This window comes from Macadamia integrifolia, chromosome 2 (genome assembly GCF_013358625.1).
Source record: "Macadamia integrifolia cultivar HAES 741 chromosome 2, SCU_Mint_v3, whole genome shotgun sequence".
Lineage (NCBI taxonomy): Eukaryota > Viridiplantae > Streptophyta > Magnoliopsida > Proteales > Proteaceae > Macadamia > Macadamia integrifolia.
In genome coordinates this window covers 29,832,274-29,851,941 of record NC_056558.1, presented here as the reverse complement: position 1 = coordinate 29,851,941, position 19,668 = coordinate 29,832,274, and the positions used below count along the sequence as shown (strand labels likewise).

At 38.3% G+C, this 19,668-nt stretch overlaps 1 protein-coding gene across 1 annotated transcript; it reads left to right on the top strand.

Moving 5' to 3' along the window:
- The first annotated feature begins 1,386 nt into the window (after positions 1-1,386).
- Positions 1,387-18,984, top strand: LOC122092243 (pentatricopeptide repeat-containing protein At5g65560). Its single transcript, XM_042662581.1, has 3 exons — positions 1,387-4,970; positions 6,551-6,710; positions 18,504-18,984. The coding sequence occupies exon 1, from the start codon at positions 1,897-1,899 to the stop codon at positions 4,660-4,662; it is 2,766 nt and encodes a 921-aa protein (XP_042518515.1). The 5' UTR covers positions 1,387-1,896; the 3' UTR covers positions 4,663-4,970; positions 6,551-6,710; positions 18,504-18,984.
- Positions 18,985-19,668: the final 684 nt, after the last annotated feature.

Genomic DNA, 19,668 nt, shown 5'->3' with positions numbered 1-19,668 from the left:
AAGATCTCAAAATCATTCAAACCGTAGGAAAGAAAATCAGTAATTTGCAGCCTAAAATCCATAAAAAAAAATTAAAAAAAAAGAAAAGAAAAGAAAAAGAAAAGAACCAGATTGAACTTAGAAGTTTGAAATCGTATCTGTTACCTTTTTGTCAAGAAATTTTTCTTCGGCTCTAGATCTAATAAACCTTAGAACATTGAAGTTTGAAATCGGAACTTTCACTCAAACGTTGCGAAGACGGATTGCAGAATGGAGAAAATGAGAAACTTAATGGTTGCACCACCGTCACTTGGGATCCCAACCGAGATTTTCTCCACTCTACGATGAGAAGGAGATCGACTCTGAGATGAAAAAGGAGAAGAGAGCACAAATCTGCTCTGAGACGAGAAGGAGAGAAGAAGGAGAGAAGGAGTCCACAGGTGATCGACGAGGAAGGGGGAAGAAGGAGTTGAAATCCAATAGATTTTTCAAGTTATTTTACCGACAAATTTTAGGGTAAAATTTCCATCTAATTTTTTGGAAAAGGGTAGTCTTCTTGTAAAATTTTATCATATGAAAAATTTTCAAATTAAAAAACAAACAAAGGAAAATCTGATTTTATAGTAAAATTTTACGAGAAAAAAATTTCAAACTGAAACAAACGGAGCCAAATTGATTATGGTGTGTGGACTCTGCATCTACATCACATGTTTACAATATATTTCTGGAGTCCAAGGAGATAAGAAGGCTTTGAAAAGTGACTTATTTCTTAGAGTGAAGATGGGAGTAGAGGCTGACATTGTTGTTCTCAACACTTATTTTTTTAAATGTCAACGATACTTGAACTGGTTAAAGTTTTCGGTTTACATAAACATCTGAATTATCTAGTCTATACACAAAATGTGCCATGTGACAAATTAGATGCATGATGATCCTCTGATGTTCTAGTTAATAATTTGTAAATAAAAATCTTGGGTTGATCGTATTTACAGGAACGCAGTTGGATCATCGGTCTGAATTATCAGAGATATTTTCTTAAAGTGTGTCAAAAGTTGGCTCACAATGATATATCAATGGTTCTGTTGAAGTCTGAGACCGGTCCAATTGATTGCTAAACATGTTGGACTCGAGCATCAACCAATTAATAATCGGGCATGCCAGATTCAAGAAGGTGTATGATGGTTATCCAACTGAATACTCTCACCTCTTGATCATTTATAGTCCAATTAACCCATTTAAGCCAATTTAACCCGATTTTAGCCTATTTATGACATGTTTAAGAATTGTTTATAGACTGATTAGTCAATAAGGTCAAAAATCGTACCAAATGCCTTATTTCAAATTGTGATCCCATGAAATATTTCCTGAAATCAAATCAAGGAAAGCCTAAAACCTAATCATAGCCAGAATGGTTCAAGGGCCAATAATCAATCAATCAAATATAAACCGGCAGCGAGGTCCGATTATGCCTGATCGAAGTTGACGGGGCCGACCAATTGATGCCCCTACATTTCCCTTCCAGAGGCGTCAAACGGTTACATGTTCTTCTTTCTTCCCACCTGCAATAGGGCTGAGGATGGCAATGGTGTCGCCAATGTTAATGAGATGAAGACTACGACGTCTGTAGCAACATTCGCTCCAATCTCCCTCTCTCTCTCCACCTCTTGGGCTCTTTCTTCCCTTTGTCTATCTCTTACCGATCTGCACTTCTCCACCCAGGCGTCAGATTCATATCTGCTCAGTATCGAGCTTATGCTGCGACGGCAATCTCCATTTCGCTCTCTATCTATATCCATCAATCAAACCAAGAACTCACATCTTGAAGGCTTCTATTGACATTCTTCAACCTTTATTCTGTGTGGATTCCTTGGATGGGAGGCGACTCGAGCTATTCGAAACCCTGACAGAGATTCCTGCATGGATTCTCCACCAGTTGGCCGATGTGCAAAAATGAGAAGATTGACACCTATAATAAGACCTGGTGAGTTCGTTTTCATTCTTCTCAATGCATTCTCCAAACTCTCATTGTCGACGATCGCTTCGCTCCCTGAGTCATTACCTCTAGATACGGAAGCAGTTGATTTACCTGCCCAAGTTTTCGATATCCTTGCTCGACCGGGCTGGCAGAAAAACCCCTTTTTGAAGAGAGTGGCTCCATCTCTTGCCCCTTTCCATGTCTCTAGGCTCTTCAGCCTCAACCTCAATCCTAAGACAGCCTTAGAATTTTTCAACTGGATCGGGACAAGGCCTGGTTATAAACACGACGTTCAGTCTTATTCATCTCTTCTCAATATCCTTATTCCTGCTCGATTCTTTGGTGTTGCTGAAAACATTAGAATTTTGATGATCAAGTCTTGTGATTCGGTGGAGGAAATGCGATTTGTTCTGGATGTGACAAGGACAATGAATCGAAATGGGGAACATAAATTCAAGCTCACTCTTAGATGCTATAATACACTGTTGATGTCATTGGCGAGACTTGCGATGATTGACGAAATGAAAGCTGTTTATTTGGAGGTTTTGGATGATAAAATACCTCCAAACATATATACCTTCAATACGATGATCAATGCCTACTGCAAGCTTGGGAATCTCATCGAAGCTGGACTATATGTAAGTAAAATATCGCAAGCTGGTCTGAGCCCTGATACTTTTACTTTCACTTCCCTTATATTAGGGAATTGTCGGTGTAAGGATTTAGATGGTGCTTTTAGGATTTTCCAGTATATGCCTCAGAAAGGTTGTCGTAGGAATGAGGTCTCTTACACTGTACTTATCCACGGATTCTGTGAAGCTGGGCGGATTGATGATGCATTCAAATTGTTCTCTCAGATGGCAGAGGACAACTGTAGACCAACCGTCCGAACTTACACGGTCCTTATATGTGCTCTTTGTGGATTAGGTAGAGGTTCTGAAGCCTTCAGTTTATTTAGAGAGATGAGAGAGAAAGGTTGTGAACCAAATGTCCACACCTATACTGTGCTTATTGATAGCTTGTGTAAAGAGAATAAGCTAGAAGATGCACAAGGGATGTTAGACACAATGTCTGAGAAAGGTTTGGTTCCTAATGTTGTAACCTACAATGCTTTGGTCGATGGATACTGCAAGGAGGGGAAGATTGATGCTGCATTTGATATGTTGGGTGTGATGGAATCAAAAGGTTGTAAGCCAAACACTCGTACGTACAATGAGTTGATATGTGGACTTTGTAAAGTGCATAAGGTTCATAAGGCAATGGCACTATTCAGCAAGATACATGAGCTTGGCTTGTCCCCAAGTCTTGTCACATATAATTCTTTGATCCATGGGCAGTGTAGGGAGGGTCATGTAGATAATGGTTTTAGGTTGTTAAATTTGATGACCGAGAATGGTTTGGTCCCTAATCAATGGACTTACTCAATTTTGATAGACACCCTTTGCAAAGAAGGGAAGTTAGTTGATGCTCAGACCCTACATGACTCACTTACAGAGAAAGGCATAAAACCAAATGAAGTGATTTATACTGCTTTGATAGATGGATACTGCAAAGTCAGTAAGATTGATAGTGCCCATTCTCTGCTTGAGAAAATGTGTGCTGAGAATTGCTTGCCAAATTCACATACTTACAATGTACTGATAGATGGTTTGTGCAAAGAAAGGAAGTTGCATGAAGCATCTCTATTATTAGACAGGATGGTGGAGATAGGGGTGAAGCCTACAGTTGTTACTTTTACCATTCTCATTGATGAGATGTTAAAAGAAGGTGACTTTGACCATGCTCATAGGGTTTTCAAGCAAATGGTTTCCTTGGGATGCCAGCCTGACGTTTGTACTTACACTACATTTATTCGTACTTACTGTCTCCAAGGGAAGTTAGAAGAAGCAGAGGATATGGTGGTTAAAATGAATAAAGAAGGTATCATCCTGGATCCTGTTACTTACATTGCTCTTATTGATGGGTATGGAAGGTTGGGATTCTTGGATTGTGCTTTTGATATTCTCAAGCGCATGTTTGATTCTAGGTGTGAGCCTTTGCAAATTACATATTCCATTTTAATCAAGCATCTCATAAATGAAAAATGTTTTGGGGAAAAGGGCAACAAGGTAAGTCTCTACCCAGTTTCAAGTGTCACTACTGTTGATGCCTCCAATGTATGGAAGATAGTAGAATATGAAACACTCCTGAAGCTCCTCATGAAGATGGATGAACATGGTTGCATTCCTAATGTTAGCACTTTTCATGCCCTCATTACGGGACTTTGTAGTGAGGGACGCTCGGAAGAAGCACAGGGGTTGGTTCATTGTATGAAAGAAAGAGAATTATTTCCCAGCGATGATATTTATACCTCTATTGTCAATTGTTTTGGCAAGTTGGACATGTACGATGAAGCGCTGAGGGTGGTGGATATAATGGTGGAATGTGGTTATCTAATTCATTTAGAATCTTACAAGCTAATTGTTTGTGGGCTTTGCGGCAAAGGGGACATTGAGAAGGCTAAACTAGTTTTCTGTACTCTGCTTCAGTGCGGGTATAATTACGATGAAGTAGCTTGGAGAATCCTGATTGATGGTTTAATTAAGAGGGGTCTTGTGGATAGTTTCTCTGAGCTATTGGACATAATGGAAGAAAAGGACTGCAGACCTAGTCCTCCAACATATTCAATGTTGATTGAGGGGCTTCCAAGTGGAAAGGATGGGGCATAATTTGTTTACTGTGTTGTCCAATGTTGCTGCATAAATGGTTCTGGACACTTGTTTTCCCTCTGTTTTGTGCAAATTGAAGATAGAGGCAGAGAAAGAAACTTTGGGTATGCTGGTTCTTTTGCACAGATACTCATGAAGATTGGCTGTCTTGGTTTATTCAAGAAGATGGTGCCATCATGTGTATCAGGTTGAAGATAATGAGGGAAACACTCTCTGACCCTTGAGGTTTTCTTCTTGGAGGTTCAGAGGTTAGTTATTGCAGCTGCACCATCCCAAATGACAACATTTTCAAGATCAACAAGAGGAAAGTAAGTTATTATTCTGAAACCATGCTCTACTTTGTTATTTTAAATTTATCATGTAGCATTTACAAATTGGATCTGCTTTACTGGAAATTTTCTGTTTGGCAGTGTGTTTCTAAAAAATGAATCACTTTGATCATACTTGGTGAAGTTTTAGTTAAATCTATATTATGGTTCTCGATTTATGATTTTGAGTTGTGAGGACACTGCTATTCTCTTTTTAATTTTTTGGTAAGTAGGAAACACAGTTTTGATTCGAGAATACACAGTTTTGCTTCAAGAATTTTCCCCTCAGATATGGACTATTTCCATGAATTTTACACTTTTTCACTGTCTTTCTAGGGAGGCTTACAAAAGTGATTGGTCAGTTATTTCTAACATTAGTTATATCTTATATGGATTGAGTAGGAAAACACCCTGCATTTCATGCGAAGTGGTCACTGGATAAACATCTTTGGTCTCTAAATCTGCAAAGAAAGATTTCAATCACTGGGAAAGTAAGTGGGAGCAGTTGTATCTGTTTTCCTCATGGAATGGTTTGGTTCTTGTTACCCTTTTATTGGGTATTCAAACCATCTATTGGGAGCAGAAAAGCCAAATTAGGAGGAGCTCAGTTTCCAATCCCGGCCAAATGTTGTGCCTTATTTTATCTAGGAAGGGTCAGTACGTGTGGTCTGGTGTAGTGAATTTGAGCCATTTGTTAGTTGAATGACAAATTCCATGACCAGTGTCTTGTGATTGTTCATTGTTGATTTAAGCTAGTTGCACAGTCATGCTTTGTTAAAAGATAGTTTAGTGTCTATGACAGTCATGCTTTGTTAAAAGATAGTTTAGTGTCTATGTCATGCTGCACTGATTTTTTATTTTTTATTAATTTTTTAAAATTATTATTAGAAATAGTTGTAATAAGAATGTTTTTATAAAATAGATAGATCCAAGAACCATAAAAACTGTTTATAATTTTGAAATCAGTGCTAGTGCTGGATTAGCTCTATTGTGCTTAGTGGTTTCTGACAGCTTAAAAGGTATGATGGTATGGAATTATTACGGGATTCCAAAGGAGGGCAACCTATTGGGTTTGCTACAATTTTTCGGTGCTTTTATGCAGGGTTGGGGTTGATGCAGGATAGATTTGATAACCCATTAATCCCTGTTGGTTAGGGCTGAGTATGAACCAGAGGTGATTTAGGGTTTGAAAATAGTGTTGGAGGATGAGAAATAAAACATGGATGGAAAGCAATAGGGTACTTCTGTCAGACTGAAGGTTAAATGGAGGGTTGGGTGGAGAGTAGGGGCTGACTAAATGATACAGGGTTTTGGAGAAATCACATGACTTGATCATGAAGCACCCAAAATCATATAAAATTTGAAACGATGATAATAAAGAGCACAAGACCATAACCTGTCAGGGTAGAATTGTTTCTCTAAATAAAGACAAGGTTTGGCTGGACTAGGGATGGTTTCTTTTTTCAAGATAAACTCAGTTCTTGTATTGAAAGATAGCTTGAGAAGTTGGTAAATTATATACTTCCTATGTCCTCTGTGTGTATCCTTCGTTCAATTACTTAATGTTTAGAGCTTTGCAGGGTAGGGATAAACCCATTGATAACCCACGAGGAGAACGCTCGTCTTCCAAAAAATTTTCCCTGGTGCGAGAGACCAAAGGCAGGTTTGTACGTATGTAAAGTCCTGTGGATCGTAACAGTGCATGGAATTGCCACTACTAAACTTGTGCTGCTTAATGAGGTAATGAAGCTTCTTCTATGATCCATCCTGTATTTCTTTCTTAATTTGTCTCATTTGTGCAGAACCTGATTAGTTATTCACGAATGAATTTGAGCATGATTACTACAATTTTTTTGTTTTGAAGTGATTCTGACCACATGCTAGCTGAGTTGGCACCCGAATGTCTTTGGTGTGTTCCTGAAGTTCTTTCGTTAATGTGGCCAGTTTTAGTCACATGACAAAGAGGCTTTTTCAAGCTTCGTAAGGCACTTGACTGCTATGTCATGTGGGATATGTGGTCGACATTGACAAGGAAGCTGTACACATGGCTAATCCAAAGCCCCCTCATAATTTTGGATGGCTGTCTGCCATGCCAGCCTCCTTGTGGCTAAAAATTCATAACTGCAGGCTTAGCCTGTAAGTAGTTTTGCTCCAGAACCAGTCATGGAGAGGGATGGTGTGGTAGTTCCGGACTTACATGAGAGCTTCTGGGTTGGCCAGGTTTTCCGTTTCCCTTGTTAATGTCCCTTCCATCTTGTGGACTTTTACCTTTTAGTCCTGAATTTTCAAAAATTTAACTAAAAAAAGCTAAAAGGGAGCCATTTATTTTGTGTTAACAAAAAGTTGCTATTGGCTGAAATTTACTTTGGGTGGGTGATGTGGCCAACATGTGGAGTTCCTTTGGGCTGCCAACTGAGCTGCCAGGTGTAATTTCTTGGTTACCGAGATCCTTTTGCTTGGTGAATCACGTAGCTAGTAATTCTTCAATTCTTATTTTGGGGAATATTATGTTTTCTTTTGTAACTTGTGTTCACCTCACCTGCCATATAATCTTGTTTAGATGCAGTTCATGTTCCTTGCTCAGTTAATACAGCTTAACAATTTATGTTGCACATGGCAGTCATTTGATAATGTGGAGAATCCATTCTCCTCCCAAATTTAAGGTAGCATTAGGAGGTTGTTCACTAGAAACTAGGCTCGAGAGGGATTGTTGCATCCTCACTCTGTGCTCAGTGTTCTTGGCTGGTGGGGGAATGGTCAACCCCCTTTTCATTCATTGTTGTGTTGTGAAGGAAAATTGGAGCTATTTCTTGAAGCTCTTTGTTTTGAAGTGGATATTTAAAAGGAATCATTGAATTGACAAGATGATGAGAATCCACTTCATTTGAGAAAAATGGAAAGCTTATCAGGGGTTTACTCCTGTTGTTTAATTTTATACAACATGAGAAGAAGAAAATATATATTAAAATTGTAAGATTGTATAGGCAACCCAAGATGGGTTGAATTGGGTAATGTGGAATGTCGGCCCAAATTCAAATTTTCTTTATGCTCTCTCAAAACTCCAACAAATGTTAGTAAACAAAACCACAATTTAATCAGATGGAGGAGATAGAGAAATGGAGAGAGTGCACACACCAACTTTATAGTGGTTTGACATAGACTTAATACCATCCTTTGTCCACTCTTCAAGCCCCCGTCTTCCATTAACACACTCTCCTTGGAGGGTAGGAGAAACATCCTTACAAGGTAGGAGAAAAATCCCTCACAATGATAGTTTTTCGGAATCTATCAACCCTCACAATGATCACTTTGTGATCAATCCACACAAGTTGGGGACATTTAAGTTTCAGCTCAATAGATCGTGGGATATTTAAGTTTTATCCCAGCAAGAGTTTCCCCACAAATTTTCTAAAAGCTCTTGTTGAAATCTCAGCAATCCCTATATATAGCTGATTAGCTCTGCAGATTTTTATTCAAATCTCCAGTTAACTGCTAAACAAAACTGGTCTGCTGCTATCATGTAGACTGAATTTTGAGCACCTCACAGATTCTATCAGTTGATAGTCCGGTTAGCCACTGCATCGACCATCTGCATATTGGGTTTTCTCGGTAATTAGTGGTGTTTGTATCAGCTGGATGCTTCTATTCTCACCTGTGAACCGCTCACCATTAGATCGGTCGGCCACTCAATCAACTGCAGTGCTCCTTAGGGCCTTTTACCAATATCAACTGATATCACTTGGACATATTTTCTAGTTGATTCATAAACCATGTGTTACAGATTAATCACCAAAATAGGCTTGGTTTATTAGGAATAAGCCTAGGGTTGAGTTCCATATATGTTGGGCTTTTGATCCCATGTGTTTTGAGTGTAATAGGCCACTTTTATGGGCCCAAAATAGGGGCTCTAAGGTTGCATACGGGATTGCTAGTTTTTTTTCCTTTTTCATTAGTTTCCTTGTTAAGTTGGGTTTGATTTAAGTTATATTTGTTTCCTTAGGAGTCAAGTTATTAGTTGAGTCAAGTCATTAGTAGTTAGTTTCCTTTTCAACTATTTGTAAGGAACTATAAGTCAAGTTATTATATTTGTTTGATCCAGTTGACTCTTTGTTTCCTTAGGAGTCAAGTTATTAGTTGAGTCAAGTCATTGGGTTTGCTATTTGTAAGGCTGTGTATAAAAACAACTCATTAGTGTTTGATCCAGTTGACTCTTTGTGGTGTGAAGCCCAAGAGGTTCCTTTCAAGTGTTTGATGTAGATAAGTCACTTAGGCTTATTTTATTGCAAATAAGCCTTGGGTTGTGTTATATATGTATTGGGCCTTTGATCCCATGGGTTTTCTTTGAAATGAGCCACTTTAATAGGCTTAAAATATGGGTAGAAGGTAGAAAAACTTGATTTAATTCATTAGTTTAGTTAGTTGCTATTTAATTCAATAAAGACCCATTAGGACATTGGTCGGTTGTAAAGTCCTATATGGACTATTAGTTAGTCCTACTCCATGTTGGAGTCATAAAGTCAAGTCATAGTCCTATTTTAAATTCCTAGTTGTAGTAAGAGTGTCTAGTTCTATTGGGAAACTAGCTCCTAGTTGTAGACTTGTAGTAGGAGTGTCTAGTTCTATTGGAAAACTAGCTCCTAGTAGTAGTTTGATTGCTATTTTGCCCTCTATAAATAGAGGGGCCTATGTGCTTATAATGCCAGATTTGAATGAATGAATTATTGAGTGATTACTCTTTAGCTAAAAAAACTGTTATTGAGAGGTGAGATGCCTAAACCTTTGAGGGGTGTGATACCCAAAACCTGAGGGGTGAGATACCCATTCTTTTATTCTCTTTCACCCTTCTCAACCCTCCATCGATTATTCTTTTTCTATTTTTATTTTCTGTTTATTGTTATTAGAAGTTCAGACCTGTTAAAGCATACAAAATCAGAATCAGCTAGCCAAAGAATTCTTGTTCTTGAAGCCAATTGACCCTCATTGCTGTCCAAGTTTGAGATATGATCTGTAGATCCTTTGGAGGACTGGTTCTATACTCTAAGAAGATCAATTGATCCTCTCTTGAAGGTTATCTGAAGAAGACAAGTTGCTGTTCCTGCAGAATTCTTCACATTCTCTCTCATAGGTCTGAAAATCAAGAAAGCACATAACTCCATAACCAACCGTCAGAAGCCCTTAATATTTGGGGGTTTTTGTACCCTCCCTAGGGACTATCTACACGTAAAAGTGCAACTCAATTGGACTCCCATAGACTTGGCCGCACCTTTCTCTCTCCAGCTCTGTAGAAGGTCTTTTTTTCTCCTATCGGGTTGGGTTTTGGGCTGGTTTTGCTTCTATATGAGTATTGTATCCTTGAGGGTTTATTAGATGGTATTATTTCTTTGTTTCTTGCTTCTATTTGTATTATTTGAGGTTATAAATTGCGGAGTTAGTTACTTGTAATCTACTCCTGCATTAGTGCTCTTCTTCTCTTTCAAGGTTTTCTTTTCAAGGGGTCATTGCTGTTCTACAAATCAGATCTGTCCTAAGGAGTACTAACTACTGAAATTGATAGCCTGCTGGATTATTTTTTTTATGTACTTTTCTGGTCTGATCTGTTTACTAAGCTCCTCTACAGTAATGATCAGGTTAGTTGGACTGTGTGATGCCTATACCAGTCCCTGCTAGGTCCCATTGACCTGCTTGGTGATTTTATCTAAGGTTCCCTATTTACTGGAATCGATGGTTTGTTTGTTTTCTGACCTGATCTTCCTATTCTGATTTATTGTTCTACTATTGGTCTGGAATGTTGTTGTTCTTCTAATTAAAAAATCCTGCAGTTGAAGGCTTGGTTAGTTCACCTATCCTAGTCTACATTACCATGCCAAGTGAATCAATATAAGGTCCATAAAGGTTACCTAGGGGCTAAGTCAAGGTTCATGTTGAATATTAATCATTAGGTCCATATTGACTTAGTCAGTCTACACTATCAACCACATCTTTGGGTATTCCAATTTAGGTTTAGGTGATTAGATGAGCTTGAGCATTTGGGATCTTTACATCCTAGGATTATCTATTAAAAGGTCATACCTAGTGCGCAAAGGTTCTCGCTACAAGAAGGTCTGGGAGGGGCATTGTATATGTAGGCATTACCCCCTGCTTCGTAGGAGAGGCTGTTTCCAAGTTTTAACCTGTTACCAATATATTGCAATATTGCAATAGTGCAACTTAACCAATGCGCCACAGGCCTGTCCTAGGATTATATATATAATCACAAAATAAAAACTTATCCTGGGGACACATTCAAGAAAACTGGAATATCTTCAAGTCTTGACTCTGAGTTGCTTGATTCACATGTTTGGCTTGGCTTGATCTTCAAGTTGTGCTCCTTTACTCCATGACATAATTCTCGTGAATAGTTTGATATCTTCACTTTGATGCTTGAACTCAAGGACACACTTTTCGATGCTTGGAACCTGATTATTCATTACAACACTTAGAAGAGAAAATAGCTTTTTCACACACAAATAGAAAATCTATATATCATGGATTGTTCACTCAACAACCCTTTCCTCAACAGAGATTTAGACGGGCTATATAATTTCTATTTGGAGGTTGCTGGTGGTGGTTGGCTCTACACTAGTTATTGGCTGGCTTTCTTCTCGTTGTTTGGGCCTTGAAAACAGTGCCTTGTTATAAGAGCTGTCGAACTGTCACCGTTGAATGTGTCAGTCAGATTGTGAGCCAGATCAGCTTAGTCTCTTGTTGATGGAATATTAAGTAGTGCTAATGCAATGGAGGAAGATGCAACTGAGTTTTGTCAAATAAGCTTACACTAGTGGCCAGCATTGAGCCCATGTCTCTTTTGAATTGGTAATGTGGAATCCTTGGTCACACAAGGGTGAAATAGGATTCCAACAATGACCAGAATAGCAAGGCTTTAACAAAATCAGAAACTAAGATGGTAAAATATCTCACATTAGAATAATCAGATTGGGCAGCAACCTCGGGTGTAATATGGTGCTGTTATAAGAATCAATGTCCCAAAGTTGGATAAGGAGTTATGGGCAGGCAGAAACAGAAAGTGCTCGTAACAAAATTAGAAACTGATCAGGAAATAGCAACTGAAACAATTAGAAGGTGAGTTCAAAAAATCAGATTTAGAACCCAGAACTAAGCAGGTTCAGTAGTTAGAAACTCTCAGGAATTAGTCTCCAAAATAGCAATTTGCTGGAAAGCAGAACTCCGATTTAGTAACTTCAGGAATATAGTAGCTAAATCATAGAATAGTGAGTGAATCCAAATTAGAAACTGAGAATGGAATTAGTAACCAAGTAAAGCAAGTTAGTGGGTGGGATTCAAATATAGAAACTAGCAGAAAATTTGGAAGTTAAAGTGAAACACTGCTGCCGCATGACAAGGGTATTCAAATACTGCCATCAAAATGTGGAAGATGATACTGTCAACACTAGATGCTGTTCTGTAGAACTGAGTAGAACAGTTAGAGGGTAGAAATACTACTCAGAAGGTCACAACAGAATAAGAACTAATATGCACATGAATGAGATAACAGAAAAGAAGAAGAGGTTTCCCTACTGCATCCCACAGTAGGCAGTTTTGAATTCCACAAAACCATGCTCCGTCTCTCACAGAACTCACAAGCTCAAGACTAAATTATTTTTCAAATCAATGGTAGTGGGCTATGATCCCTTACTCTTTATTTATAACATTATTGAAAAAGAAAGGGCATACCCAATGCACAAGGCTCCCACCACTGCGGGGTCTGGAGAGGGTCTTAATGTGCACAGCCTTACCCCCGCTTCTTGGAGAGGCTGTTTCCTGTATTTATAACTTTATTGAAACAAGCAAAATAGGAAACCCCAAAATAACATAGGTATAATAATAGGTTGGAAAACAATGATAACACTTACAGAAAATCAGGATCGCAGTGAACAAAAACTCAGAATCTGTGGACAGAATGTGAAAAGCAATAGCTTCTCATCTAGCTACTGGATAAGGCTGTTATTACATTTGAAGGAAGGCCTTATGCGGATGGACTTATTGATGCAGAGATAAATCTCATAAATGGGTTTATTTTACCAGAAATAAGAACCTTGGGTTGAGCCTTTGATCCCATGTGTTTTATTGTAATGGGCCACTTTAATGTGTCTAAAATATGGGTAGGAGGTAGGTGTATGAGATTTACTTCATTAGTTTAGTTAGTCTTTTTTTTGAATCTGTCTTTTAATTTGTTTAGTTAGCTGTGAACACTCTCACCTGTGTGTGGGACGTTTCCTTTTAAGCTGTGTTGCTATTGGCAATAGGATTTCAATTTCCTAGTCAGAGAAGATTGATCTTTAATTTTTTCTATACATAACTTGTAATGGCCATAGGCTAGAGACGGTTTGATTAATAGAATTGAGCTTTGCTTCAATGGGGTGGTGTGCAATTCAGTAGAGGGATGGGAGATCCTTGGAGGACAGTGAGATTCTGATCCTTGTTCTTGATGGGAAACCATAGTTCTCTATCTTCTTTCTATTCTCTGTTTTCTCTGCTTGTAACCTGCTGTTCTATTTCCTTACTCAATTGAAGTTGCTGATCTGTGTTTGGGTCCCTGTTTTATGTTTATTCGGTCTTCAACAATCTGCTACTAATCCTATTGTCCTGTTGGTATTGATCAGAACAGCCTTGGTTTATTACCTGCTGATGCACTGTTTTAGAGCATTTTTTCTGTCATCATATCTAGACCAGCATTTGGGGCTGGGGAAAGCTTGAACTCAATTCCTACAGTGATGAATATAAGCGCAAGTGGAATTCCTGGGGAGTTAATACATTTGTGTATTGATAAGACCATCACTATTTCTTGAAGCTCGATTTCTCCCCCGGATGAACCATATAAGCCAGGAGAAACCCTGAACCAGGATAGAAGAGCTTGCCCCACCTATGAGTAAATATTTCATAGTAGCCTCATTAGACCGTACATCTCTCTTGGTATTCAAGGCCTTCCCCAAGGAGGCCTTTGACCAAGGTTACTTGCTGATCAGAGCTTCTGATCTGATTTGATAAGAAATCTCCTAATTCTGTCCTTTTTCTGTTTCTGTTTCAGACCTGAAGTTTCTTGGTTACTTTAAGTCTGACATTGAATCTGATTTATATTTTGGGGATTGCAAGTACCAGCCTGTATTGACACTTGACCTGAAATTTTAGGCTTATCATCTTCTGATTTTGACTACTAAATTTCTCCTTTTCCTGAATATTTTTGTTTCAGATTTGACTATTCTTTATTTGGTCTTAATATGACCTTAGATTACTGCTGTATTTGGAAGATCATCTATTGTATCTGTGTGCGAGTGATTGTTAGAGTTTGGCCTTCATCTGAGAAGGCTGGCTTTTGTTGACCTTTTGATTGGGTGACTTGGGATCCTGTCAAAGGGGAGTTTAGTTTGAACCTAGGGTTCATTCTACCTACCCCACTACTTATGCGTAAAGTTTCAGGCCTCATCTGATGAGGGAAAGGAGACAGACAGAATAAGAAATAGAAAGTAAGAGATTTCAGAAATAGAAGGTGATAAGATATTACTGCAGTGCAATAAAAAGGAGAAGGCTGGGCATATGGCCCATGTACCTGCATACTAGCAAACAGGAACAGTTAACCAAGTAAACAATAGGTCAGTACTGAGAGGAAGTGGTAGAGAAGAAGAGGGAATAAGAGGAATATGTAGATATCTCACCTACAGTCACCTACAGAGAAGTTCTCCCACCTCTTTTACCAGGGCATCTCACATCAGCTGAATCACACAGCAAACCAGCACAAGCCTTTTTTTTTTTTTTTCAAACTCATGAGGACTGAAGTTCAGCCCATCATTTATTCTATCTTCCAAAATCCTCTTCTTGCGTGGGAGGAAATCCACTTACAAAGTGGAAACCAAAATAAATTAGAAACTATCCTAGATTGCAATCTAATTCCTAGTTGCATCAAAATAGAAACTAAATAAAATTCCAACTTTGTCATTAACTAATACCAAAATAGAAACTACTTAGTAACCAAGTATAATATCAAATCTCTTCCTATTCAGCTCCATATCTTCAGATTTGACAGCCCATGTCTTAAGGAAGGTACCCCATGCAAGTCATGAAAGAAGATTCTCTTATGGGGCCTAAATCTGGCCCACTAAAGTGTTCCAGAAGGCTGGCTGATTGAACTGGTTCGATGGGCTAGTGGATTGGCCTTCTTTCTTTCTACATCAATTGGCTGTGGATGAGTTAGATTTTCTTATACTGGAAGACGTCCTATGGTCTGTAACAAAGAATAGAGATGGAGTATAGAAATGCTTAGAATCATAGTTGTCAAGGCATCGCTTAGGCATCTAGGAAGTTTAGTTGGGGTCTAGGCGACTGTCGCCTTAGTACAAGCCGCAACACTTATGTCAAATATAATTTCATTTAATTAATATATTATTCATAAATAAGCAAATACCCCCTATTTGAATCCAATAAAAAAAAAATCAAATTCTAAAAGGATAAAAAGTCCAGCCCCTAGTCCAAGAACAAAATCTGGATTTATTTTGTTATATGGGGTGATTTTAAACTTTCAAATGCTCTGTTTTTTTCTTGATTTTAACCTTACTATAGTCTGTCGTAATAAGCCTGTGGGTGATTTATAGTGGTGCGTCAGGTAGTTAACCGGCACTTTATTATAATCAGCCATAGCCATTCAATCTTCTTGCATGGAACCTTGCGTTCGTCCTTGCTTGGAACCTCCATGTAGCCGACCCCATTAAGTTGGGATACGACTTTGGTTGTTGTTGTTGTTGTTTTGTTGTTGATGCTGATTTTTGATGACTTGATGTGGCTTAATGTTGATTTTTGATTACTTGAGATGACTTAATGCTGATTTTTTATGATATAAGGCATATGTAGCATACTTAATAATGTTACAAAATAGGGGAAATAAAAAATAGCCCTAGTGTCATGGCCTTAGACCTTTCTAAGCAACCGCGCCGGCACTTAGCACTCCCACTAGCATTAAGTCAGCCTAACCACCCTCCTTAAGAGATTTGGGAAGAGAAAAAGTGAACACAAGAGTGAGTTTGAGAAGAATAAACTTGTATTGCACTAGAGAACTCTTAAGTACAAGGCTTGAGAACTCACTTGCTTGGTTGAACACTCTTGGTTGGTCCTTGGTGAGTGTCTTTGCCAAATGAGGCAACACCTATTTATAGGCACCCCAAGTTACAATGGATGGTTAAGATATTTACAAATGTCCTCCATCCAATGGTTGGGGAGGAAACTAGAGGCTTCCCACCTCCTTAGTAGAGAATTCTAGAAATCTCTCCCAAAATATCTCTTAGAAATATCTTCTATAAATATCTATAATAAAATATCTAGAGTTACTACACCTTTGTAGAAAATTCTAGAACTTGGACCTTACTTAGCCCATTGGCCTAAGTCCATGGGCTTGGTGGCCTAGGCCCGTGGGCCTATGTTGGGCAGGTCGTGACACCTAGGGTGCCTTGTTGCTTTAGCACTTAGGCACTCCTCTACTGCCTTGGGTCGCCTTATTGCCTTAAAAACTATGCTTAGAATTACTGAGGAATGCTTAAAAGACAAAAGGGTAGGGCAAGGATCCATGTAGCCGACCCATTTAGCAGAGATTTTCCTGTTCTGCTGGGCTGACAGGACTGTGCTTCTTCCCTTTTACTCTCATTTACTTTCATTGACTTTCCTCTCATTATATTTTTGCACAGATCCCCGTAGCCGTCCCCATTATGTTGGGATAAAGCTGAGTTTTTTGTTGCTGTTGTTGCTTAAAAGACGATAGATTTTAGATAAACTCAACTAAGACAAACATATCGAATGTGTTTGTGAAAAAAAAAAAAAAAAAAAGAATACTGAAATTACTGCTTGATGACCGAGAGATGACCTAGAATAACCTTTCTGTTATCTTGGTTTCCTAATTCAGAAGTAGAGAGAGTGACAGCATTGCCCACAAGAATCAGAATGGGATGTATTAAGTGGATGTGATAAAAAAATACCATTTAAGTTAAGGGTAAATTTTTTTGTAGAATAGCTATAAGAACAAAAGATCAAACAATCTTTATGGAGTAGAATATCATGCAATTAAGCAAAAACGCTTAAATGTGTGGAGTAAGACTAGAAAGAATAGATTTAGAAATGAATGCATTCATGGAAAAAAGAAGTGTGGTGATGGGGACTTTGGGTGGCACCCATAGTCGACAATTCTGAGGGCAGGTCAATTGAGATGGGTTGGTTGTGTAAAGAAAAATTTTACCCAGAAAAAAAAAGTGTGTGAAGAAAACAGTGACTGCTCTTCTAAGGAGTGATGATGCAAATAGAATGGCTGTAAAATACTGGGTATGGCAGAAAATGATATGGTTGAGGCAGAGAGAAAAGACAGGATGACTTCTGATTTATGGAAGCTATAATTCTGGGCAGAATTACCAAAGATAAAGAAACTGCTCCAATGGAAGTATAGAAGAAAAGTTTACCAAAAAAAAAAGAAAAATGAAGTATAGAAAAAATCAAATTTGTGTACCTCTGCTGTGATGTTTGGAACACACCATTCAGTATTAAGTTTTTGCTTGAAATGATGCCTTCATATTAGGCTTTTGGATGTCAACTTGGTTCGCCTGACCTGACTAATGTCAAACCTATTTCCCTATAGTATGAGCTGAACCTCCATCTTAATAACAATTTTTTCCCCACAAATGTCAGTCCTCTTCCCCCTCCTCTCAAAGAAAATGCCATATAACCTGTCTTCAAAACTTTTATTGCCTCCAATCATGGCATACTTCATTACCCACCTCGTCTCAATCTTTACTTTAAATTTGAAACATTGGTAAAATTCCTAGATCAAATCAAAACTATAAAAATATACAAAACATGTTAGGCTAGTTATAATGATTCTTATTTTTTCAGAAACAAATAGATATATGTAAATATATTAAAAGTGATGCCTATATGTGTCCTCCAAAAATTCTCTCTCTCTCTTTGCATCACACACACACACGAGACGAGCATTCCGTCCTTCAACTGCTTAGCAGATGAAAGATGAAAGCACCCTCGCAGGAAGATTGCCAACAATAATGCAACTTCATTTTCAATTTAGGCTCATTTTGGAAATTTGGATAGTAAGAGTCGAAAAGAACGGGCAACTTTTCTGATTGCATTAAGTTGTGAGGAGTGAGGACACCTTTTTATCATGGAATTGCATCCTTCTCTTCATGCTTCAATTCCCACGGCCAATAGGAAGTGAGACCTCTGCCCATAGTTGTGGATTTTGATTTCTATTGAGATGTGGGAATTACTTAGTGGGAATCTAATCTGCCAGCTGGACTAATCAGTATCCAAGTTCAATATAAATGCATACAATTCGTTGCTTTTTAAGTGGGAATCTAACCTGTCAGGTGGAAAAATCATTATCTAAACTCAGCATTCTTGAAAAATGTTTCATCTTTGATGAGAAATTCTTGTTTTTTGACTATTCTATTCGCAGTTCATTTATGTAATATATGCCATTCTTTTCTTGTGCAGATAAAGTATGGTGAACAGAAACTAAGAACTCCTGACCATTCATTCTTTCATTCTGCCGGAGGTAACGAAAATTGGATACCAGGCGGAAAGAGTTGTATATTTACAGGATAGTTTTTATTCAGCCTTCTCTACTTCTACCTCATGTGAAGGAATTTTCCTAGTTTGTGGAAATTTTGCTCTAACCTACCCTACCTTTTTCTTTTAAAATTTGAGAAAAAGGGCATAGCCGGTGCATGAGGCTCTCTTATGTGCAAGGTCCGGGGGTGATAACTATAATTTTTTCTTTTAAAATTTTTTGTTCTTTAAAAAAGAAAAATTCTTACAACTGTCTTGATTCTTTATTTATTATTATTATTATTTTTTTTGGGTCTTTCCAAATGAAAGATTTACACCAGTGTAACAGCATCGATTAATCACACAGTAGCAGTCAATGAGCGTAAATGATTCACTTATAAAGATTATTGTGCGGGTTTTGATTTGAGATGTTTTGGATTACAAAGCGAGTAGGTGAAAATAATTACCTGTTAATAAGAAATCAGACTTCTGTAAGCATTTTAGTAGGAAATTCTCCTTATATTTTCCTTCTTTGTATTATTTTAGGGAGAGTGTTCCAAGTTCCAACACAGGCAGGTTGGAGAGCTTCCCAACGATGAGGCCACACGGTGGTTTGTAAATAGGGGGCAGGAAGTAGAGGGACTGTCATGAGCATGCTTCTAAAACTCAGATCAGATCGGATTGATCAGTAACGGCTGGATTGGATTGAGATTGGCCTTGAACAATCTCTGATCCTGACCAATCAGATCCCGATACACAGGAAAGGCCGAAGAAAAGAAGCATCATAAAAATTGATTTTTATGAAAGATGGGGGTAAATCAGTCTGATACGGTTTGATCCGGTCCGATCTTTGATATTGGATCGGTATTGAGTTTTAGAACCTCGATCATGATATGGTTAGGATTTGCTGGCATAACCTCCGCCGCCAGCCCAGAGGACTGTAGTTTTATCTTATTAATTTATTTTTTCGTTTCGTGTTTTCTCTTGTCAACCCAAGCAACGGCAAGCATGACCCTTTTATACTCCCTAGGGTTCAAAACCTCTCAATACTCACTAGGGTTCAAGAGCTGAAGAACCTAAAGTCTCAATTCATTGCGAAGGGAAGAGAGAA